Genomic DNA, 23,755 nt, shown 5'->3' on the forward strand with positions numbered 1-23,755 from the left:
TTCCGTCTCGCCGGCGTGTCCTGTCGGAGTATGTGTGACGCTCTCGCGCTCGCGCTCCGAAGCAGGCTCCTTTTGCCGTTATTCCGTAGCCGTTCTTCAAATTTTGCCGCCCGGGCACTGAGATATAGGTCTAGTGGCGGGATAGCTGCCTCTATTTCTAGGTGTCGGACCGGTGTCGCTTTGTAGGCGCCACAGACTATTCGGAGGCACTCATTCTGTATCCCGACTAGGCTCTTAGCTGGTCCCGCTGGTTCCTCGCTTATAGTGTGCCACGCAGCCGCCCCGAAGGCGATCGCGCTGCGAATAACCGACGTGTACAGTAGTCTCGCCCGTATGAGATCGCAGCCCCACGCCATGTTCACTAGCTTTGTTAGGGCTAGCTTCTGAGTCGCCATTTTTGATTTAACCCGTTCGGTATGGGCGTGCCACGTTAATTTGCGGTCAAACCAGACCCCTAGGAACCTTGCCGAGACCTTCGGCGTTACTGTAGCGTTTCCAAGACGGATACTCTGCGGGGAGGGGTCTCGGGTTCTAGTGAAATGCATCAGCTCACTCTTGTCCGGAGCGAACTCCATCCCGTGCCTGGCGGCCCACCGTTGGCACGTAGCCCAAGCGTCCTCTAGTCGGCGGCAGGTCGTCCCCGTGTCTGTGCTCACGCTAAGTAGGTTCGTATCGTCCGCGAACCCTACGACTAAGAGTAGGGGGTGTTTCTCCGCTAGTTCCTCATATAGCGTCGAGATATATAGGATAAATAGTATCGGGGAGAGTGGCGACCCCTGGGGGACGCCAGCTCGTAGAGGGATCAGCTCTGACTCCTTACCGTCGAACCGGAGGCGTACTGTCCTATCCTCTACGAAGCTGTGTACCCATTCCTGAACCCACTCCGGGTAGCCCTTCCGGGCTAGTATAGAAATCAAACGCCTGTGGTTAACTGTGTCTGTGACGGTCAACCCTCGCAGACTCACTACAACCAGGTGACTTACAGCTGGAACACCTGCCGTGGCAGTGTGAGATGCGAAGCCAATCATAACCCTTGTAGGAGCCCCGCCAAGCGTGGATGACTTAGTCGCGCTCCCTTAAACCTAAGTTGTCATCTTCTTTCCTTCGCTCCTTAGAGTAGAATCTTCGTCGATAGCACCTAATCGAGGTCTATACCAATGCGATGCAACCCAGGTCGTGACAGTGTCGAACGCCCCCTTAATATCAAGTTGTAGTAGTGTGGCGATCCCTCCGCGCCTCCAAGCTGTATAGGTTACGTCCTCGACTATACGTATCGCTAATTCGGTGGACCGCCCCTTTCGGTTACCCATTTGGCCGTTTGGTAGCAGACCGGCCGTCTCCGCGACGGTAGTGATACGCTGGCATATCACCGCCTCTATCACCTTCCCTATCGTACTAAGCAGCGCTATCGGTCGCCAGCCGCTAGGGGTCTGCTTTTGGGCTGTCGTTTTGTTCGGCTTAGGGATAACGACTACCTTTGCCGAGCGGAGGCGCTCCGGGTAGTATCCTAGCCTAAAGCTTACGGTCGCTATATCCGCTAGGATCTCCCATAGGGGTTTACCACAGATTTTCAGCAGGCCCGTAGGGATCTGGTCATCGCCGGGGGCCTTCCAAGCCGCTGTCTTCTTGATAACAGCCTCGATGTCCTTCGCGTTTACCTCTTTAGGGACGTCCAGGTCTGGTCTCGTCCGTGGCAGGTTGTGATCGAGATCCGACAGGTCTATATCCGGGTCTGGGAAGAACCTCTCAGCTAGTAGCTTTGACTTACAAAGGATAAAGGATACCCTGATTATAATCACGTAAGCTTCCTTGAGGGCTCTGCTTCTCGGGTGAGGAAGGATAATTACGTTTCGATGCTTTCTCTGGGCCTCACGATTCCGTTTCTTGACAGCCGTGTCTTGGTCGCTGGGGTCAAACAAAGTCAGGGGATCCGCCCCGAAACAGGCGGGGGCTGTCTCAACACCATTCGAAGACATGCTCGTGTCTTCCATTGTTGACGCTTGGTTTCTTGATTCCTTCTTGGTTCCTTGATGGGATCTCGTCGCTAGTCTCTACTAGCTTATACCAAGCAGAGTGAACAACATCAAGCTTTATAAAGGGGCAAACTTAGAGACTTGATTCTAATGCGACTGCATATATTCCGCCGCCACGGGTCCGCGTGGTCGATCGTTGCAGAAGATGAAGCTACGCACATATGAGTAGTTAAGCAGTAAGACAATACCAACCTGCAGTTGGGTCGGGGGTGCTCGGTGGGGGTCCGTACTTGTATGCACAATGAGCGGCATCTTTATATTTGATTATTTCCATTTTTACATCATCACTTTCACAATATGCCAAGGTGCTTATGGTCCTTGGTTGTCCGGTACAGCGGCAACTCGTGACGGGTTTATGATCGTCAATATCCCTTATCTTGCGTGGAGACTGATTCTGTGTTACAGACTAACCGTTGGTGCTTGCGGAATCCGATCTGAACAGTTCCCAAGACAGACCGTGGCCGAGGTGCGTGTCAAGCTTCCCCTGTCGCCAATATTGTGTATCAATACCTCTACCCCAGGGAGTTGTGCAACATGCATGTTGCAGCTATACCCTGCGGTTGGCTGGCAGCGGAGGGTAAAGGTCCGAACATCGGTTAGTTGGGACAAGGAGCCTCCGTCTGCGCCGCAAAGAAACAAGGCAGACTGAATCAATGATACGAAAACGTACTTATAAATATCTCTCGGGGTGAGAGTCCAAACGCCCAGGTGCACCACATGCATATAATAACTACAGATGAACGTGACACTGGTTGTCTGACCCCGCTAGGCGCATCACCTGCTGGACATGGACATGACTGCGCAGATCAAAAATATCCACACAGGCTCTGGTGTTACCAATGATGTATGAAAAGCAAGGCTCGCAGCTGGGGTAGTATAGTTCTGACAAGGGATCTGTTAGTTTGATTTTGCATCGGCCACTTCCGAGAGCAGGTCTGCCGCAGTTGGCATTGTCAGCCTAACACGGAGCTGCTCAGATGTCGCCATCTATATAGTTTACACCACCGTAGATCTTTAAGACCGACCCATTCCTCACACGGCGCTACCACTAGATATATCATTGCCATTGGAGGAAAGTTTCAGTTTCGCCACGAGTGACGGCGCATACCAATCACTCCTCTAAAGCTGTATACTGCGAGGTCACGGAAGCAACACATAGGGGCAGCTGGCTCGAGCCGGTCTGGGGAACCGGGATTCCTCGTCCTGTAGACCAAAAAGCCCCACGAAGGTGTTATCATTACTTACCTGGTCGCTCTCATCATCATGCGGTGACCAACTAGTTCCTTAGTCTCCCATATACCCCTTGATTGACACGGTGTTCGTTCCATACAGCACAGCCAAAACCAAGAAGCAAAGGCTCACTATGAGTTCTCTCCAGGGAACTTTGCTGGATACCCAGCACACCATCTTGAGCTCGAAAGATCCTTCAGGTAATGCGGAACTTCCTTATCCTCAATCAGCATGGAAGTATGTAAGCAACTGACATTCGCCACAGTGACGCTCCACGTGAGTTGGGCTAAATCTCAGGAAGTCAACCCTGAGACAAAGTTCGGGTCCAACTATGTTACCTTGGCCATTGATTCAATCTCTGGTAACACCGAATCGATCAACCAGACCCATGCTCCACGCACTCAGCACATAGTCCTGTCTATCATTGAGATAGGCAACGTCGCAGAGCCAGTCGCGGAGCCGCCGGTCACAGTTGATGAGCCCGGGAAAGCTGTGTCTTTCTTATGGAAGACTGCGACAGGGGGTTCGACTCCCCCACCATTACGTTCCTGTTGCCTGCAGAAGACGGCTTCATCGTCAGGAGTGACTTCGTCAGTGAGATGTTCCGGACCTCCACCCTGGTGAATCAAGTCGAGGCGTTCGTTACTCCCGGACAACGTTGTACTGTCCCCAAGTCCACAAAAGGGGTCGCAAAAACGCTCCTAGCTCTGCTTGACTCGAGTGTGGCCGCCATTGTACCGAAACCTGGCATCAATCACGAATTACTTGGCCAGGAAATAAAGGATCGACTGTCGTGGCCGTAGTCGGTGCCAGTGCCACTCAAAACGGCCCGTCTCGCCTTGATTGGTGAAAAGCGACATCATGCGAGAGTAGCCTCCTTTTATTCAGCTGCCGCGGCATGCGGAGTGTCTGTCATCGTCATGGACAAACCTGGTCATTGGATGGAGGACCCAACCGGACCTGGAGCCCACCTCCGAGAGGCATTCATCCCCTTGCGAGACTACACGTTCGATGGTTTGCCTCAAAAGATTGTTGACACCGTCAAAGGCCTACCATTTCGCATTGATGGCCTCATGACCTGCGTGGACGCCTTCTTGCCCGGCATAGCCCGTGCTGCCGAGATCCTGGGGTTGCATACTGTTCCTGCCGAAGCCTATCGACGTGCAGGCGACAAATTCCAAACAAGGCGGCTCTGCCCTACACATACCAGCATCAAGGTAGACAGCCTGGCAGCCTTCTTGGCAGACTTGGGAAAGCGAAGCGAGCCCCTGAAGTATCCGCTGGTGGTCAAGCCAACCAGAGGGCACGGGTCTGAGGGCGCCAGCAGAGTCGAGAACCAACAAGAGCTGGTCGAGGCAGTCACATTCGCATTCTACACAACTTCTCCTCTATATTCATATTCAATATTACTACTAACGTAGTCCACGGTCCAATTGCACACTTCGGCAGATTTTCGTACGCTACCACTTTGACCTGCGGTTTTTCACCACATAACTATGGTCAGTTCTTGGAATGAAAGTGATATGATTCTAGCATTACATGCGCTTCAATCTGATCCAAAATTAAGTGTACGTCACGCTGGTCAGATCTATAACGTACCTTTTAGAACCCTTGCGTATCGACGCGACGGTAAAACCGCTCGAGCGATTACGCGATTGCCAACGCAAAAGTTGACTCCTTCCAAAGAAGAGGCAATCGTACGACATATAACCGACCTAGATTCGCGAGCATTTCCTCCCCGATTGAGTGGTGTTGAAGATATGGCCAACCGATTACTTCGAAGTCGCGACGCGGGACGCGTCGGCGTCAACTGGGCCTCGAGCTTCGTAAGACGACAACCAGACCTCCGGACGCGTTTAAATCGAAGGATCGACTATCAGAGAGTCCTCTGCGAAGATCCCGACGCGTATCGCGCGTGGTTAACCTAGTACGGAATATAATTGCGAAATACGCGATCTAGGAGGAGGATATCTACAACTTCGACGAGACCGGTTTTGTGATAGGCCAAATCTCGTCCGAAATGGTTGTTAGGCAACCTTGGTGGGCTTTGCCAAGACCACCAAGGTTACCACGCGCGATACGCGTCGGGATCTTCGCAGAGGACTCTCTGATATTCGATCCTTCGATTTAAACGCGTCCGGAGGTCTGGTTGTCGTCTTACGAAGCTCGAGGCCCAGTTGACGCCGACGCGTCCCGCGTCGCGACTTCGAAGTAATCGGTTGGCCATATCTTCAACACCACTCAATCGGGGAGGAAATGCTCGCGAATCTAGGTCGGTTATATGTCGTACGATTGCCTCTTCTTTGGAAGGAGTCAACTTTTGCGTTGGCAATCGCGTAATCGCTCGAGCGGTTTTACCGTCGCGTCGATACGCAAGGGTTCTAAAAGGTACGTTATAGATCTGACCAGCGTGACGTACACTTAATTTTGGATCAGATTGAAGCGCATGTAATGCTAGAATCATATCACTTTCATTCCAAGAACTGACCATAGTTATGTGGTGAAAAACCGCAGGTCAAAGTGGTAGCGTACGAAAATCTGCCGAAGTGTGCAATTGGACCGTGGACTACGTTAGTAGTAATATTGAATATGAATATAGAGGAGAAGTTGTGTAGAATATGAATTTGTCATTATATGCCCACAGGGGCCACTGCCTAGTTCAGTAACTTTGGCGCGGCTACCTTATAACCCTCACCGCCTTTAGCCTGTGGCCTTTGAGCTTGCTTATAATTATCACGACTTTAAGTGGACTAACTATACGTTTACTCATGGGCTAGAGAATGCTTAAAAGTCAGATTTTGTTCACATAGCTCACTAAAATACTGCATTTAACGACCGGCAGATATATCCGCCGTGTCTAAGGTGGAAGAGAGAGAAATGACTTCAGCTTCCCGAGATGAGGCTATAGTCGGGCGGGAACAACAGCAACAGAAGGAGCTACCTCAGCAGATACCCTTATGACGCCAAAACAAAGGCAAAAAGAAGCACCTTCAGAACTGCAATTATTGCAAAAAATAACTAATTGCCTCGAATATCTGCTTGTCTCGATGATCATCTCCCTCTACTCTTATACTCGTCCTTTATCATATAAATTATCTGAAAAAGAGCGTTCTATCCTCAGGACCGGCGAGATGATCCACTCGGCCTCACCGTTCTACATGTCCCGGACTCGGAGCATCGGACGGTAGATATTTTGTTTATACATGGACTCGGGGGAACAAGTATGCGCACATGGTGCAAGAATAGGGACTTGGACTTACTGTGGCCTAAGCATTGGCTGCCTGAGGAGACAGATCTCTCGACAGCTCGTATCTTGACCTTTGGATATCACGCCCACTTCTCGACCAAGAAACAGCAAGCATCCTTGAACATTGGGGAATTTGCCAACGACCTCCTGTTTCGCATGAAATATGGCGAGGACGGCAAGGACAAAATGGGCCAGGTACCCATCATAATTGTTGCGCACTCCATGGGAGGGCTGGTGTTCAAAAAGGCCTGTACGTATCATCTCGCTTGGACCGTGTAGCCCTTCTGACTTTATGGAAATTATCCATGGACAGCTGAATGAAAAGTATAAAAAGATCACATCGAGCATCAAGTCCGTTCTGTTCCTCGCCACCCCGCATCGAGGGACAGATGTGGCTGAGACTTTGAACAAGATGCTATCTAGCTCTATCTTCGGACACTCTCCAAAAGATTACGTGACGGAATTAACCAAGAATAGCCCTACGATTGACGAGCTCAACGAGCAGTTTCGACACCGTGCCGCCAAGTTAAAAGTATTATCCTTCTACGAGACCCTGGGCACCAATATAGGCCCTGTCATTGTTATGATATCAGAAAAGCATTCTTCGGTTTTGTGTTATCAAGACGAAACGCCGCAACCATTGGTGGCTAATCATCACGACGTCTGCAAGTTTACTAGTCCTGACGACTCCAATTACAAATCCGTTAGAGGCGCTTTGCGTAGTGTTGTGAATACGCTGCGATTTTCCGGAGCCGGTGACCCTGGGGCTGAACAAGATCTGGAGGCGGTACAGAAGTGGCTCAGAACCACCGGAGCACCCGACGATGACATGACTGCCTTCCGATCCGTTTGAAAGGCGGGGACATGCGAACACATCCTGCAACAGCCCGAGTTCGACGGTTGGGTTCTATCCTCGGGTCCTCGGATTATTTGGGCCCATGCTCCACCAGGCAATGGAAAGTCATGCCAGTGTTCCTTTGTCATCGATCATCTCAAAGCCCGCCGATTGAAGTGCGCGTATTGGTTCTTCAAACACGGAGACACCCAGAAACGATCAGTGGCTTGCATGCTTCGGTCCTTGGACTACCAAACTGCATGCCACAACGCCACCTTCCGGCGTGCTCTCGTTGGGTTGGCAAAGTCGGGAACGCAGACAGCACATGGAGAGACAGGGCCAGACGACAAGCACCACATGGACTGGTGTCAACCGTCTTGCCTGGCACCCATTCAACGGCCAGATTCTCGGCATATATCGAGACGGTCAGATATTCAAGTGGGGCCCCATGGACGACAGCCACGAAGGAGTTATGCAAGAGATGGATGCCACGCCTTCCGAGATCACCATCAGCGGGGTCGGGTCCATATTTGCCACCTCGGACGTAAAGGGAGCCGTGAAAATGTACAACTTCTCTCAAATGGTCCTGATCTATAAGTTCACGTCGGACGACATCATCACGTCCATCGCTTTCAGCTCCGATATTCAAAGGTTCTTCGACCTGCGGGGCAGATATTGCAACGTTTGGGAGCCGAACTGCCTCATTCGACTGAGTGACTCGGGCCTAGACATGTCCGAAGCAGACAGCCGGAGTGTCACGAGTTCGGAGTGGGAGAGAAAAGGCAGCATCATGTCCGACCGGGACGACATCCTCAGCACCTCCATATCGTTTTCCACATCCGAAGCTCACGCAGATTCATGTCCCGCCATCATTCTCGTCGAGACTTGTGTGAGAAACCAACAGCTCGTCGCATATGCTAAAGACTATGCCACTATCGAGGTGTACGACATGATGCACGAGGAGAGGCATGTAATAGTTCGGTCTTCCTTCGGTATGGGTGTTGGGCAATTAGTTCTGTCCCGCGATGGCGACTTCATCGCTTACTCCTTAGTTAATGGACGCATCGCCATCAAGAGTCTTGATCTTAGGTCGAGTTCAGGGAAAATAGTCACCAAAGTGGCGCTCGCTGAAAAGAAGTCGATTGGCCGCGAAGTTATTAGGCAGATCTTGCTTGAAGATAAGTCTGAACGCATCTTTATCAGCGGCTCTGCAAAGATTCAGGTACTAGATGTTGCCAGCGGCAGCGTTCTTGCAGAAAGGACAGTATATCCACATCCAAAACAACAGCATGGGGCATGGGAAATCCACCCATCCGACGCAAATATACTGCTCCAATTTACGGCAGACCAAGTAGCGACCTTTTCCTGGGCTATTCTCGAGTCCGCTTGTACTCTACCCATCTACCGATCTCAACGCTCCCCTGACGATGGCCCTGCGCCACTCATCGCGGTGGAAACGCTGTTACCTTCTTACTATCCGCAGACGCAACTTGTCACTACGTCCTCCGAGGAATCAAATATGAGAGCGCTCGCCTTCCTGGTGCTTGATATGTCGGCCTTGCTTGACCAGCAAGAAGAAGGCACCAACCCAAAGGGCTCCATAAGCGCCGTCGCCATCCTGCCTCAAACGGCTACCCATATCAAACAGTCCGTGGGACTGCTTCCCGACGGTCGACTCGTATTTCTTGACGAGAACCTCTGGGTATGCACCACACAGCTACGCTCTGCATCTGGGTCTCTAGGGGGCACAGACAACAACAACCTTATGAGACATTTCTTCGTGCCCCATGACTGGCTCAACAGTGCCGGGATGATGCTGTGCAGAGTGCAGTCAGATGGAACCTTTCTTTACCCTAGCAAAGGGGAGATGGCCATCATAAAGAGTGACATCGGGACAGCGTGGCGAAAATAAGCGCCCAAATATAGTATTCGAATAGAGCTTAACCCTTAGACTTCCTGACTAGGCTGCACATTATCCTTTATCGCCATAGATGGCCCACAGCTATTGAGGCCGCGGTTTCAATACTTCGATGACAAAGTACCCATGGCAAAACCCACCACTATTTTCCTACTAGCCCAACGTTACAGGCAATTTCGCTTGTCTTGTGTAGATGCCCTCCTTGTAAATTCCTCAGGCAACACCACATTTGACTCTGGATGAGATGCCACGTTCCAGTCCTTGCGAAGATAGACGGCAACCGGAATAGATGGCATAGCCGACACCGACAGCTCGATATCACCGCAGTGGTCATCCCTGGAGCCTGTGCGACGAGTAATCGATGTGAACTTTGTGTCACGGTCAGATGTCTGTGAATGTAGTTGGATCTGTGACAGGTTCTCGTGTGACAGCGATCGCATCCGGTCGGCACCGCGGGTATGGTCATGAGCGGACAAGCGGTTTCTAGCGTGCATCGTGCCGTCATCAGAATACTTGCTTCGTCCGAGCAGCGGTCTAAAGGTTGGGATACACGCTGCGATAATGCCGACAGTGGGCTCCAGACTGCACCAGATAGCAAGGACCGATAAGTCTCCGGGATTTTTTGCACTGAGATGCATTCTCACGGCGACAATTACAACGGTACTGTTGTTGGATGTGAGTGTGATTCGGAGTACTTCATTCACGTGGTGAGAATAACGAGGACTTACAGTATTCCCAAGGCAAAGGCAAATATGATCCACGCCTTCCTTAGCACTGGCGTTTGCAAGCCAAATAGATACTTAAAAGGTATCGTGAGAATGGCGACGTCGGAGACGATGACCATGGCATTCAAAGAATTCGACCATGCGGTAGTGTCCGCGGCGTGTTGAATCGGAACGATGTCCCACTAGGCGTTCAGGGGTTGAATGACAAGAAATATAGAGATGAAGCTGCCAAGATACCAAAGTTCGACGACGGTACTTACGATACGGGTGGCAATAATGACCGCTCTGAATGGCAGCAGCTGGCGGTAGAGTAACAGAACCGACAATTTGTACAGGCCGCAACTGAACAGCCAAAGGAGGTCGATAACGAAACTCACCTATCATTTCCACTTGTGATCAGGGACTTTGTGACGAAAAGAATGTCGACTAAAGTACGTTACCTTGCTCTGTATAACTACTGCGTCTAGATTTCCGTCTCTGTACAGCTCGCTCAGGGTTGCTACCCCAAGCCGGGCGTTGAAAACAGCTAAGTTGAACGACGCACGTCAGAACGGAATTTCAAGGACCATAGTCCAGCATGTGCTGTGCTCAGAACATACCTTCCAAGGTGGCCGTCCACATTCCGAGCACGACGGCCTTAAAAGATCATCACTGATCAGCCTCCATACATAGAGAGGTTCGATCGCCTTTCAAATATTAACTTACGGTGCAGGCAATGATTAAATAGTCGCTCAAGCTCAGGAGACGATGAGCAATTCTCCTGGTCAGCATGCGGAGAACAACAGCAGTCAATGGGAGGATGCTGAAGACGATACAAATGGCAATGATTCGCCTCTGCGCGGGCTTTTGACTAGGAAACAGGGAGCCCATGGCAGATTTTGGTGCGTGATTTCAAAGAGCTGAGAGTCAAACATTCCCAACTTAGAACATTGAAGCTCATCTTATAATCAAGTCGTCCGCATATCCATCCAAAAAAGGTCGTGCTAGCAAGGTTCATCTTCTAGTTGGTGATTTGGCGGGATTTTAGTATCGCAGCTAGTCCCATGTGAGGGAGAATGAATCGAGCCAATGACTTGCGGGAAGTTTTCCCAGATAGATGTTGAAAGAATTGATTTGTGGCTGTTACCCCATAGACTTATTCATTGCCTATTCGCATCAACGTTTCACGGGCAACAAAATGACTTTCTCGATCGCAATTACTAAAACTTTTCATATGTAACGCATACATTCTTCAATATTTCCACACTTGTCAAGACTTTCCAGAAACGGCTTCCTCGGTTTGCTATTGTTCCATGATCAGATTGTTTCGACGTTCAACGCAAGGGGTGCTTCAAGGCAGCTTGGGAACGCCGCCCGCATAGCTATCGCGCCAATTAGCATTCACGATGCAATGGGATCATTTATCATACTGGGGCGGTGGACCAGGATCCCCATTAACGCGATCCACAAGTCAGTGACTCAGTTTTCGCGACATTTCAACCTCCAACTTGACTTATACAACTTTCTACGATTCAAAATGCCACGTATCTCAAACGAAGCTAATATTCAGTTGGCTATCCAGGCTAAACGTCGAAACCCAGAATTAAGCTGGAACTAGCTCGAATTAATCTACAAAGCTGCCGCTAGTACCATCAAACGAAGATACAACAGAATTCAACTACAGCATATTGCTAACGCTACGAAGCGGAATTTGACTACGATGGAAGAAGAGACGATTGTTCGACGGATACTTGAGCTAGATTCGCGAGCATTTCCTCCCCGCCTTCAAAACGTGACCGATATGGCCAATATACTCCGACGCGCGCGACGCGCCACCCGTGGGCAAGAATTGGGTTTCAAATTTCGTTAACCGACAACCACTCCTCCGAACGCGTTTAAATCGTCGAATTGACTACCAGAGGGCATTTAACGAAGATCCCACCGCATATCCCGCGTGTTTTAAGCTTGTTACCGACATAATAGCGAAATACGGGATCACGCGGGAAGATATATATAACTTTGACGAGACAGGGTTTTAATAGGCATGATCATGACTGGAATGGTCGTTACAAGTGCCAAACGAAACGGCAGGCCTAGATAAGCCCAGTAGGGTGATAAGGAATAGGTTACCATTATCCAAGCTATCAATTCTCAAGGCTGGGCAGTACCTCCATTTATCATCTTCGCGGGGAAAATTCACCTTTCCTCCTGGTACCGCGACGCTGCCTTACCACGCGACTGGAAGGTTTCTCTGTCCAGTAATAGTTGGAAAACTAATGAATTGGGTGTAGAGTGGGTAAATCATTTTAATCTATATACCCGGAGCCGTACAAAGGGTACAAAACGTCTTTTGATTCTCGACAGCCACGAAAGCTATCACTCGATGGATTTCGAGGAATCCTACAAAAAACTAGGAATTGTTCCTCTTTGTATGCCTGCCTATTCATCATATCGGCTCCAGCCTCTCGATATAGTACCTTTTAGTGTGTTAAAACGCGTATATAGTGGCTATATTGAGGAGCGAATGCGAAAGCACTAAACCCACGTTACGAAGGAGGATTTTCTATCTGGGTTTCTAGAGGCATCTAACAAGGCAATGACCGAATCTAATATTCGGTCTGGCTTCGAAGCGGCTGGACTTGTCCCATTGGATCCAGAAAGGGTCATTTCCTCGTTAGATGTTGCTCTAAAAGCCCGTACACCGTCGCCCGACCCTCAATTGCCGGCTGCTACTTGGACTTCCAAGACTCCTACTACCACCCTGGAGGCTACTTATCAATCAACTCTTATTAAGACTAGTGTCCGGAGGCATCAAAATAGCTCCCCAACCCATATTTTGAGCTCTGTAAACTCAATTGCGAAGGCTACTCACCTAATAATGCATGAGGTTGCCCTTCTGCGACAAGAGAATAACAGAGGACTAGTGGCACACAGTCCACTGGCGGAGCCCTAGTTACTCCGTAACAATGTATACTACTTAGATAGGTAACATTCTACCGTTACACCTGACGTAGGTTAACTTAGCTCAATCAACATCACAATCCTCCATGAGAGAACAAGGAGCTCCATGAGACTAACCACCTATTAAGCAAACGCCGCAGAACTAAAAATAAGCAATTACAGCATGGAGGTACAATTACTATAGCTGATTCACAAGAGCTACGGGAAGCCAAGGGTGATATCGAGGCAGTAGAGGGCGAGGAAGACAAAAGTAATGGTCCAAGGAAAAGGATCGCAACCAGTGCAAGACGTTGTGGTGTCTGCGGGGGGACTGGGCATAATGCGCGGACTTGTCAAGTAGAATTAGAAACATCTAATAAATAAGATTCTGCTTAGTTGAATTGATCTGATGTGTTGTGGTGAAGTTATCTTGATTAATATTGAATTGATGGTTGAAAGTGAGTCACTGACTTGTGGATCACGTTATTGTTTATTTATAGGGCAAAAGATTTAAATCCCTGCACAACCCCTGTAAAGATCTATTTACCCTGCAATTTCCCAGACCTCCCATCGCCTTCCCAATCCATCAGACCCACGGATCGGGCCTATCAAGCTATCCATGGGGGCGTCGGCACCTTCTCATATTATGTCCAGTCTCACCACAACTAGAGCATCGCGATTGTGAGCTCTGTGGAGGGCGGCGAGAATCCCCCTTTCGAATCCTCTCTTTGACAGGGCGTTCTCGAGGTACTCTAGTAATTGGAAGATTACAAGGGTCCTCTGGCTTGAGCTTGAGCTCAGAGACGTTGATAGCTGGCATCGGGCTACTATACGTGGCAGCCCAAACTGTCGGAGAGAGAGATTCTGGTAGATAAGGGGTTATATCGTCCCCTCCTGCTAGTATTACGGTAATGGCATGCCCGCAAGGGATTCCATTCCTTTGAAACCGACGGCATGAACATGTCCCTGCTGTCAAATTTACAATGCAAATAATGCCGTCAGGCTGTACTACTCTTGCTTCCGTTGGTGACGAAAACTGAGCACGATTACTAGACGCCCATTGCCTCCCTTCTCGTAATTTCCCTTCAACGAATGGGGTAGCTGTCTTCCCTGCCTCTATCAACCGTAAAGCAGATTGAAGCCGAGCTGCCCTCTTCTCCATAACCCGGTGCAATATTGAGTCGAGGAGAGCAATAATAGGAAGTTCCCGATCAAGCTTTAATACTACGTTTTGTGACTCGACGATATTACTTGTATCGTGGCCATATCGACGCCCAGAGAATAGCGCCTCGGCCGAAAGCGAAGGGTTTGCCGCCTCTAGATATGCCGCAGCTTCGGGCTTTTGTTGTCGAAGCTTGTCTAAAGCTGCCTCGTATTGGGCTAGAGGTGGTGCTCGGGCGATAGTCCAAAATAAAGAGGCAAGCCCTCTCCCGAACTTTCCCGTGAAATTCTCCTTAATATGATGACAGCACCACGCCCCTGTAGCTAACGGACCGAGGACCTTCTCCGAGTCAAGGAGTCCTTTATCTCGGTCTGATAGAATTGTGCTCTGCTCTGTTGAGACCTCTGGGATAGCCCAACGAAGGTGCTGTAAAAACCATGTCCAAGAAGACTTATTTTCCGACTCGACTACCGCCCAGGCCAAGATAATAGTCTCGCCATTCGCATCGATCGTGACGGCAAGCAATAGAGTAAGGATGAAACGACCCTTTAAGAAGGTTCCGTCGATAACGAGGAGACGTCGGCAAAGGGTATAAGTAGAGCGGCTCTCAGCAGGGCAAATGAAGATTCGTTCAAAACGTTGATGGCGGTCTCGAAGTAAGTCGATATGGATAGCAGGAGAGATGGTCTCTAAGAGCTCCTTATAAGCGGATAGTAACTGGAAGCTATGTCGTTGCTTGCCAATATCTCCGTCGAGTAGTCGCAACCGGCACTCTTGAGCTCTCTTGTAGTCGATATCTTCAGCGAATTGGATACGGAGGAGGTCGAGTATTTGTTGTGGGGGGGTCTGCTGTGTTACTGCAACATTGGCAGCGACAATACGGTTTAACCAGTCTTTCTTAGACGCAGAGGAGAATTTTTGCCTTGCAGCTCCGCTACAACTATGCTCCGTTTCGAGAATATGAATCTGCCAGATATCCTCACTAGGGGAATAGGTTGCTCGGCAGCGCCATAAACAGCCGCTTAACGCAGAGGCACACACCCAGGAGCCACGGGTCTTATCCCGCCGCTCAACCCGATAAGAGAATTTCTCCTTTACAGCCCAGTTGTCGAGGGCAAACGATAGAGTATCAAGGTCAAGGAACTCTTGTCCATCAATAGGAATAGATAATAGGGGTAGCGACGTCATGTTAAGCTGAGGAATAGTAGTCGTATGCTAATTCCAGAGGCATGAAGTCAGAAAGCATGGCGGAAATGTGGAGAGAAAAGCAGCAGAAAAATTGCAGGGTAAATAGATCTTTACAGGGGTCGTGCAGGGTATTTAAATCTTTTCCCCTTATTTATAGGTACAGCGGCTCACCGTCTGATGCGCATTCTGAATAGCCCTTATGTGAAATCATTGTGTGCCATCTGACCGTTTACAATCTCCCATTTGTCGCAGGGGGATTTTAGTTCAACTCTTCAGCTCTCATGGGTATGATATCAAGCCACCACTTTAAGTGGAATGGATGTGGCATCCCTTGCGTTGCTCTCCTGAACGCTAGTGAGCCTTTGACCCCTTACTTGATGGCCATCCAATAATGCAATGGGGTGGGGATATTTGACCATCGTCCACTCAACAACCTCAGATCGTTAGCGTTTTTTTGCACCCAAACTCTGACTTGACGCAATGCTTTGAGTTATCATCATCAAGAAGTTGAACGAGATGATACCCAGCCACCCACTGTTAAGAAAAATTCAACCTCTTTGGTATGAAGAAATCCTTGAGGGAAGGTGGTAATGAGACTCGGACATGTGCGCCTTTCCAAACGTGGATACTGTAACGGGGTAAGGCTGGACATCAGGGAAATAGGTTACGGGGCTAGGAGAAAGTTTATTTTCTCTTCTTTAAGAGGCACAGAGGCAGAGTAGGACACGAGTCCCCCATCTTCACGCATCATCATCCTCATCTTCATATCATCATCTCCTTCTTATCTATATCTTCACCTTCGCTTTTCAGTCAGTTATTTAGTTATTTTAGTTATTCAGCTTATCTTTACGTTCGAGATCCTATTATCACGATACGAGTATCAGAGGCACATCCGACCAACTCGCGCACCAGACGTATAAGAGCGAAGCTCTTATAACCAGTACCACGATCTTCGTCTGATAAGACCAACAGATGGGATCTGTTGGTACTGGAGCCGTCTGTTCAGTGTGTTAGGTGGTAGGTATATCCTACTGACCGCCTGACCCCGTTTCAATACTATACTATCGGTTAGTCGAGACCAGTGATAATGATGTGACTCTTAAACCATGGACTAATCCGTGAAGACAGTGCTGTAACTCTCCTGACCCCTCAGCAATCGGGAGTCGAAAGTTTCTAAGGTCTTTTGAGTGTTCTCGATGTTGGGGCACTCTATGGGAATGTTTGCCGGATCGAAGAATGCCATCTCCTTTTTCTTCTCATCGGGTGAGCACTTAAGTGAAGCGCCTACGAAGACTGACTATCATATAATACTCACCATTGTGTCTTATGACAAGACCTTTTGGCAGTGTCTGGCCTTCGCCGAGTCTTCGTCATTGAGTCTACTCGGTACGAGCACAACGACGAAGGTGGTGCCAATAATGGTGACTTGGAACCAACACCACTACAAGAAATACCGGAGATACACAGTAGCCCCAGGATCAGAGAGGACTGGCTTAGGCCATGATTTCCCAATATCCCACCACAACAGACATACAGTCCCCACAATGAGGTCTTTGGCAAGCCCTTCAATGAGGGTCCGGGAAAGAGGTTGGGAACTTCATCTCAAGAGATGATTTCTCCATGTTTCTCAACGACTTGCGAAGCCTTTGCCTCTACTATTAGTCTTTAACTCTCATCCTTCATTAAGAAATTCGCTCTTCGCCCGCGATCCTCTGTTCCCAGAATGTCCACAGCGAATGGATGAATGTTACTGTTGGACCAAATTGACCGTCAAAAGACGAGGGACCCACTCGCTGTAGAATGAGGTATTTTTGGTAGTTATAAGGTCTGACAGTTACCAAGACCTGTAGGCTTGTGGATCCAAATCAGAGGATCTGATTGGCTACATCGTTGCTCTTAAGCAACATTTCGTAGCTTCGGAAATAGCTGAGCTTTCTAGAAAAAACACCATCAAAAGAGATCTGAACCACACAACTGACTTGGCACGAAATCAATCCTGATATTCGTGACTTGAGTCCTGTGAGGTCAGATCGACCAGGATACACAGGCTCAACCGACATTAGCGTGCGGTTTCTCTGCTAATCCCTCACCAAATCCTTTAAAATATTGCTTGTTTAACGAATCAGCGCCGACTCCTCTGTTACCTTGAGGGCAGCGTGGCTGCGCAATGTTCCAAATAGACTTTGATACGTGTTAGTATCCCGGAATCCAACCGACAGAGGGGCATCATAATTGCAAAAGTAAATTTGAACCTGCAGGCAAATTTGCACATGTTCGCAGGTGATATTTATTGTGCGCAATGTAGGTTCAAGATGATTGGGGTTCTATTATGCACAAGGCGTAGCGAGTTAATAAAAAGACTTGTGACGAAGTCTCAGCTATAAAAGTATTGACCTGAAGTTTCTTGTGCGTTTCTAGTCTGTTTGGTTTCCCATTTAAACGTGGATGTCAAAAACAGCGTTTATACTGAGGGCGGCATACACAAGAGTATCTAGGTCATTTTCCTCAGCACTATCCCTCATGAAGTCTAACGCTCTCCAATAAGATCGTAGGGCGTACTTACTAGCGTCTGGACTAGCTCAGCGGCATTTGTAGCGCCAGTTTTTCGAGTCCAATGGTCCCTCCGTGTTGGCCGTTAACGGTAAAAAAAATGAAGTTCAGACTAGTCTAGGAGTATCTGTAGTGTCGTTTGTTTTGCTCCATGGGGAAGCAAAGCCGACATTGGTCCACATAATGTGGTGATAGCGTCCAGATGGGCCGGAGGCAGTCATTACTCTCTGCTTCTCTGCTGAAACAGCTGTAGCATGGAGCAGTTTTTCCGGTGTTGGTTTCACTGCACGCATCTCGACGGACCTGGAGGGACACTTTAGGTTTTCCACTCGTGCGATTCACCAGAGCTGATACCGAGGTCAATACTATCCTACCAGGCTTGAGGTTGACACTCACATATATAAGAAGCAGCCTTTAAGTCTGCTCCATGGTTGAACAAGCATTATCCCTATCAATCCGAACAAGTCTTTCTACACATACAGCCTCACACCCTCCACCTGCTAGTCTGTTCTGTCCCATTCGTCCTCAGGATGCGCGTTAACAGTTTCCTGGCCATGGCCAGCTTCCTATCAGTGGGCCTCGGCATGCCGGCATCTTCGCCGCAAAGCTGCGATATGCTGGCTGGGGTCATAGAACGGATCCAAGATGCTGATGCCGTGTCCATGTGCGAGAACCTCATGGCGAAGGCTCGGGAGGAGATTCCCGGTAGGCCGTCGGTAAATGCTCCCCAGACGACAGTGACGACCACTGTGACAACAGGGACAACGGTGACCGCTGTGACCACACCAACGACAACGACCACTGTGGTGACATCTACTAGGTATGAGACCCTTTCTTCTGTTTTCGTTTCCCTCGACCTTGAAATGCCCGTGTTTCAGCAGGATTGCTAACCATGCCAGTACGACAATCACGACGACCTTTACGACGGTGAAGACAATAACTAAAGCTGACAACACGAAAACTACTACGACTTCAACGATAACGGTACCGGGTACGAACCCGACCACCGTCACCCGCCTGCAAGAGCTGAAGGCCAGGACCACGGCCGAGGCGCACCTGATGGCCGAGGACATTCCCTTGGGGCTCAAAGACATCCCTACCTCAGACCTCGAGGACGCCTGTATGTGCGTCTGCACGATCGACGGAGGCTGTCCACCGCGAAGACCTACCGTCACCGTCACCACCACTGTTACGGGATCCGTGACGGTCACCACTGGCGGCACTGCCACCGTCAGCACCTTCACCTCGGCTACATCTACCAACACTCAGTCCGTCACTGTGACCACCACTATTTCCTCCACCAGCACTATTGTCACTACTACTACTACCACCACGGGCAGCGGCCCTACCGTGACGTGCGGATCTTGCGAATCCACCAATAACATGGCACTGAACGGCGGCTTCGAGAACTCGCCGCTGACAGGCAGCGACTGGACCATCACTGCTTCCGGCGCCCCCGTCAGTGACATCTGTACTGACGCCGACTACGCCTTCGATGGCAGCAAGTACCTCACCTATCACGCTGTCCCCGCTGATGGGCTCTCGCAAGCCACCATCCGCCAGATCATGGCTGTCTGCCCCAGCAGGCCCTACATGCTCACTTTTGCCGTCGGCGCCTTCAACGATGGCATGGAGGACATCAACCACACCACCGAGTTCTTGGTCATGTACAACGGCAAAACCGTCCGCAGCGCCGACCAGCCCTGCTCCACCATCGCTCAGTGTCCCACCTACAAGAATGGCATGTACTGGCGTACCATTACCATCAATCTGCCTTCTACCAGTTCCACTGGCAATTGCAACCCCATTCTCGACTTCATCTTCCGCACCCCCTCATCTAACCTCAATCAGGACTGGTACTACGGCCTAGATCAGGTTAGTCTTGTAGGTGCCTAGATGAATATACTGGACGGCAACTCAGGGGAGGGGGCTTAAAACTACACACCACGATCTCTATTCTTTCCAGGTTGACTGTTGCATAATCATGTGCATATGGATACTGGTAATTAAATATTAATTCAACACTCCTTTTGTTACATAACAAATAAAAAATGGGTTCGTTGGGTATCCAACATGTGTTAAGTTTCATCACGCTCGGCGGCGTACTCGTTTGACCAGCTTCAAAAGCATGATTGGAGGTTCTTTCCACATCATCTTTGGAATCCCTGAACGTGGATATCTGAGACTTGGCTATTCCCGAAACCTAAAACAAAGCCCCAAACCATTCTTACTGATTCAAATCCAGTCCGCCGTAATAATACAACAATGCTGTGTTGGCGTCTGGAAGCAAAACCTTTGTTTATTTAACCCCTATCGCTAATAGGGGTTGCATGATACTCTAGCCAGCACAGAACCAGCCTGTATGACAGTGGATAATCTCCATATCCTCGGCAATATTCGAAGCGAAGGTGGTCTTGATTTATGAAATACAATTCACTTGTCACAGTTGCAAGAGAGCCGTCGAGGCCTCGTCCCACCTTGATGATGTCACAAGAACTCTGCAGATCGGCCCATCATCTAGGCACTGTGTCCGATTTGCGCGCATAAATTGTGAGATATTTCCGATCGAGCTCCCCAGATCCGAAAACTTACAAGATTGGCCAGGAAGAGTTCTATGGCAAGTGTGACCTGGACCATGATTCTGCTATGAGGCCATTTGGTCGGCGCAAAGTGCATCAACGATTAAATCGATCGCGATGAAGGTACGGCCTAATTCTCATTTTATCGAGTAGACCTCTTATACCATAACTACGGATGTCCCATCGAGCCGGTGTATGTCCCAATTGCATGGCCTCTCGAGGCGGAATCTTTCAACCTTGATGAGGCGTTCAAACAGGAAGTCCCACTGACAACCGCCGAAGTGGCCATACTTCCTGAGAAATTGAAGATGTTTTATTATCCATGAGCATCGGTGTCTCGGCTATGCTGACCCGACTGAGGGTGGTGAGTCCTTCATGGTCATGGGCGGCCACCAGGCCGAACTTGCAAGAAAGTGGATACTGATCGGTTGTCTCCAGCCAATGTTGAATTGTTCCACCCTTTGGGCCGGGCCCGTCAACTCTTTGGCCAGAGATAGGAAGTGGGCGGTCGAGGCTCAGGCAAGGGCTACCAAGGCCAGGGATGACTCCACGAGTATCATGGTGGGATCGCATCCACTTGCAACTACGGTTTGGTATCAACTTTTAATGTTTTATAAATCAGACGCCATGAATTTAATTATGTCAATTCGAAGAAGAGGTGTGCATGATGAATTCGCCGGTATTATCGGCGAGCATTTTAGGAGGTTTGCACCTTTGGCGGCCCCTTTTTAAGAAACGGATATTGGTAGCTATTGATTGTTTTGTTCCTGTCTAATATCAATGAAATTCTACAAATCTGGCCCTGGACGTGGCTTTGATATAATTGTGGTCCATATGTCGACAGTTGCAATATAGTCACAAGTTTCAGGCAGTCAAATACTCAAGCAGTTAGCTGCCTCAAGTGCATTTAATTCGTGTATACTAAGTCAATACCTCGTTATGGTAACCGATCAGTAAATATACAAAATATGCACCACACAGAATCCAGCCGTCCTCCATCGAAGACCAGGCACAAATTCGGCTTGATTATTGAGCTAGCGGTATCGACAACAGTCTGTTATGCCTTCCAAGACTCCAACTTGTAGTCGTGTTCATCAGTTTCAATGTCTTAACCTCGTGGAATCAAAGTTAAGCGTGTTATCTCGGACAATAATCTGGTCCTGACCATGGTTCCCGGTGGTGATATCACGCCGCTTTCGTCATTGAGGCGGTTGCACTTACCGTCTCAGTTATCTCTATGCGTTGCGTACCATCCTTGGTAACAACCCACCTCTCCCCACCCGGGTTGGGTTGCTATAATTGAGGTCCGAACCTGAGTTTGGATGCACCCGAGCTAGTTTCTGACCGGAGCATGGTCTAGAAGTTCTTCATGAGTGTACGCAGCAGGGGCAGCGGGGGCAGCAAGAAAGCGATAATGCCAAGACTGACTTCAAGCTAAGGTGATGACGATGACGCCTGTGTAATCTGATGAGGTGTCAGCCAGTGAGAACTTATAAATTTTATAATCGTGTATGAAGATGTATTATACCGTTTTGGAGTGAAAAGACTGAAGTGAACGTAATTTGAGACTTACATGGGTGTCCTTCGGGGTTGTTAGACCTGTCCCAATGCTTCTACAACATGAACCCCAACGCGGCTATACTTTCATGGTACGCATCCCGATGATATAAGTTGTGATAATTTTGTTGCGCCGAGGCATTTGCAGCGTCCTGACAATGATGAAGGCCAGCAGTGCGATTACCCAGATGCTCGACATTCGGCGCGCGCGACCAATCAGGCTAGCCACTTTCAAGGCTATCCAGACGTTTCGCCCCGAATTCGGAAGGCTAGGTCAATCACCTGAGTTTCATTGATGGCGCATTTGACCAAGGGCTACTCCGTAAGCTATACTGTGGTTGCAGGCCGAGCTTTTAGCACCCATATCCGGTACCTGCAAAGACCAGTATAGATCCGCAGAGTTATTTTCTTGTGGTCCAAATTACCTCTGCTTTGTGTAAGAGACTTGGTATGTGGGATAAAAATTACCCAACAGTCATAGTAATTCGAAGGGGATGGCTACGGACAGGGTCGTTCATGGGCCGTGATAAAGAATTAGCAAAAGCGGATAGCTAAGCTCCTTAGTCGCTATTTCGACGACAATCTTTCTCGCAAAATGTGATACTTTTCAAAAGGAAAAGATTGGTCCGTGTGGACATTATCCTCCTCCTGTATCACTCCTGAATCCTCCTAGTGTTAGTATGCCTGCTCGCTAAGTTCTCCCCTTACCAGTTACCTTCCCTAATGTTCTTTCACTATGCAGACCTCCCACAGTCCCTAGGGCAAGATGAACAGCTGGTTATCCCGCCCGGCACCGGTGCTCGTGCCGAACGACACGGTGTTGCCCATCCGGTATTGGGTCGACACGGTGGTGCTGAAACCACGCGTCGTATATGCATTGAGTAGATACAATGCCGCTCTAGACGCACAAAACCTGCACAGCAGCTTGGAAGGGCCTGTGGCACGCTGGAGCTGGAGGAAATTTGGTGCGCGACTTCGAAAAGAAAACGTCGTCACTTAAGATTGAATCCGGGCAACTGGCGCTATACGTGGTATCCTTAAAGGAGGCCACGCTCGTAAGATTCTACTACAATGACACGTCCTTCGAGCTCGTGGCTGGGACCCGCTTGTGAAGCCATGGACACACGTGCACCACGGATGCGAGGACCTAGTTGCTCTACCGATAAGACTCCAGACAGAACCTAGAGATTTCGATCCTCGATGCGACCTAGGCAAAGCCCCAATAGAAACACATGTTCTCGCCGACCACCACCTGCCCATGTCGAACTTAGTAGGCTTCGGCCACCGCAACGCAGTTGACAGGGCCATCCGCGCCAAAGAGAACCGTATCGTGTGTGTCCCAGGGTTATTCAAGCTTCGGTACCAGGCGCTATTAAAACTCGAGGTCAAGGACCAGGATGCCTTCATCGCCGGCGCCGACTGCTGGCCGCGTGGTGGCACCGCCTGACCGTCTCGCCGCTCGTCCTCGCCGACTCCACCCGCACCATCGGCAAGAGCACCAACACCAAGAGGCCGCACACCTCGAACTTGTTCAGTTTGGTTTACACGCTCGTGCCGGCGAGATACAGGCTGGTGCGGCCTTTCAGCGGCACCGCAGAGAAAATACGCCGCGCCATCATCAAGGAGAGGACGAAAGAACAAGTCGAGACTTGCTACGCCTATCAGCGCTAGGCGCTGGGGAGGAGGCTGCCGGCATTTGGTGATGCGGGGATGCACACGACATCCATTCCCAACTGGTGCAAGGCGACTTGTACAAGGAGACACAGTGATATAACGCCGAGCCAAAGCACCGGTCACTCGTGCACAAATACG

At 49.6% G+C, this 23,755-nt stretch overlaps 6 protein-coding genes across 6 annotated transcripts; 5 read left to right on the forward strand and 1 right to left on the reverse strand.

Moving 5' to 3' along the window:
* Window positions 1–4,183: 4,183 nt before the first annotated feature.
* BCR38DRAFT_479442 (uncharacterized protein) lies at window positions 4,184–4,684 on the forward strand (the record flags this gene model as incomplete). The annotated part of the gene is made up of 1 exon (XM_040863150.1): window positions 4,184–4,684. One exon carries the CDS (start codon window positions 4,184–4,186, stop codon window positions 4,682–4,684), a length of 501 nt encoding a protein of 166 aa, XP_040720500.1.
* Window positions 4,685–6,393: 1,709 nt separating this feature from the next.
* Window positions 6,394–7,363, forward strand: BCR38DRAFT_331954 (uncharacterized protein; the record flags this gene model as incomplete). Its single annotated transcript, XM_040855105.1, has 2 exons — window positions 6,394–6,764; window positions 6,790–7,363. Coding segments are annotated over 2 exons (945 nt in total), but the record flags the coding sequence as incomplete, so codon positions are not given.
* Window positions 7,364–7,670: 307 nt separating this feature from the next.
* BCR38DRAFT_479444 (uncharacterized protein) lies at window positions 7,671–9,257 on the forward strand (the record flags this gene model as incomplete). The annotated part of the gene is made up of 1 exon (XM_040863151.1): window positions 7,671–9,257. One exon carries the CDS (start codon window positions 7,671–7,673, stop codon window positions 9,255–9,257), a length of 1,587 nt encoding a protein of 528 aa, XP_040720502.1.
* Window positions 9,258–9,427: 170 nt separating this feature from the next.
* On the reverse strand, window positions 9,428–10,107 carry BCR38DRAFT_479445 (uncharacterized protein; the record flags this gene model as incomplete). Its single annotated transcript, XM_040863152.1, has 2 exons — window positions 9,428–9,926; window positions 9,992–10,107. The coding sequence occupies 2 exons, from the start codon at window positions 10,105–10,107 to the stop codon at window positions 9,428–9,430; spliced, it is 615 nt and encodes a 204-aa protein (XP_040720503.1).
* Window positions 10,108–18,337: 8,230 nt separating this feature from the next.
* On the forward strand, window positions 18,338–19,703 carry BCR38DRAFT_479446 (uncharacterized protein; the record flags this gene model as incomplete). The annotated part of the gene is made up of 2 exons (XM_040863153.1): window positions 18,338–18,627; window positions 18,707–19,703. 2 exons carry the CDS (start codon window positions 18,338–18,340, stop codon window positions 19,701–19,703), a joined length of 1,287 nt encoding a protein of 428 aa, XP_040720504.1.
* Window positions 19,704–22,709: 3,006 nt separating this feature from the next.
* On the forward strand, window positions 22,710–23,614 carry BCR38DRAFT_479447 (uncharacterized protein; the record flags this gene model as incomplete). Its single annotated transcript, XM_040863154.1, has 2 exons — window positions 22,710–22,908; window positions 23,334–23,614. The coding sequence occupies 2 exons, from the start codon at window positions 22,710–22,712 to the stop codon at window positions 23,612–23,614; spliced, it is 480 nt and encodes a 159-aa protein (XP_040720505.1).
* Window positions 23,615–23,755: the final 141 nt, after the last annotated feature.

This window comes from Pseudomassariella vexata (genome assembly GCF_002105095.1).
Source record: "Pseudomassariella vexata strain CBS 129021 chromosome Unknown BCR38scaffold_1, whole genome shotgun sequence".
NCBI classification, from domain to species: domain Eukaryota; kingdom Fungi; phylum Ascomycota; class Sordariomycetes; order Amphisphaeriales; family Pseudomassariaceae; genus Pseudomassariella; species Pseudomassariella vexata.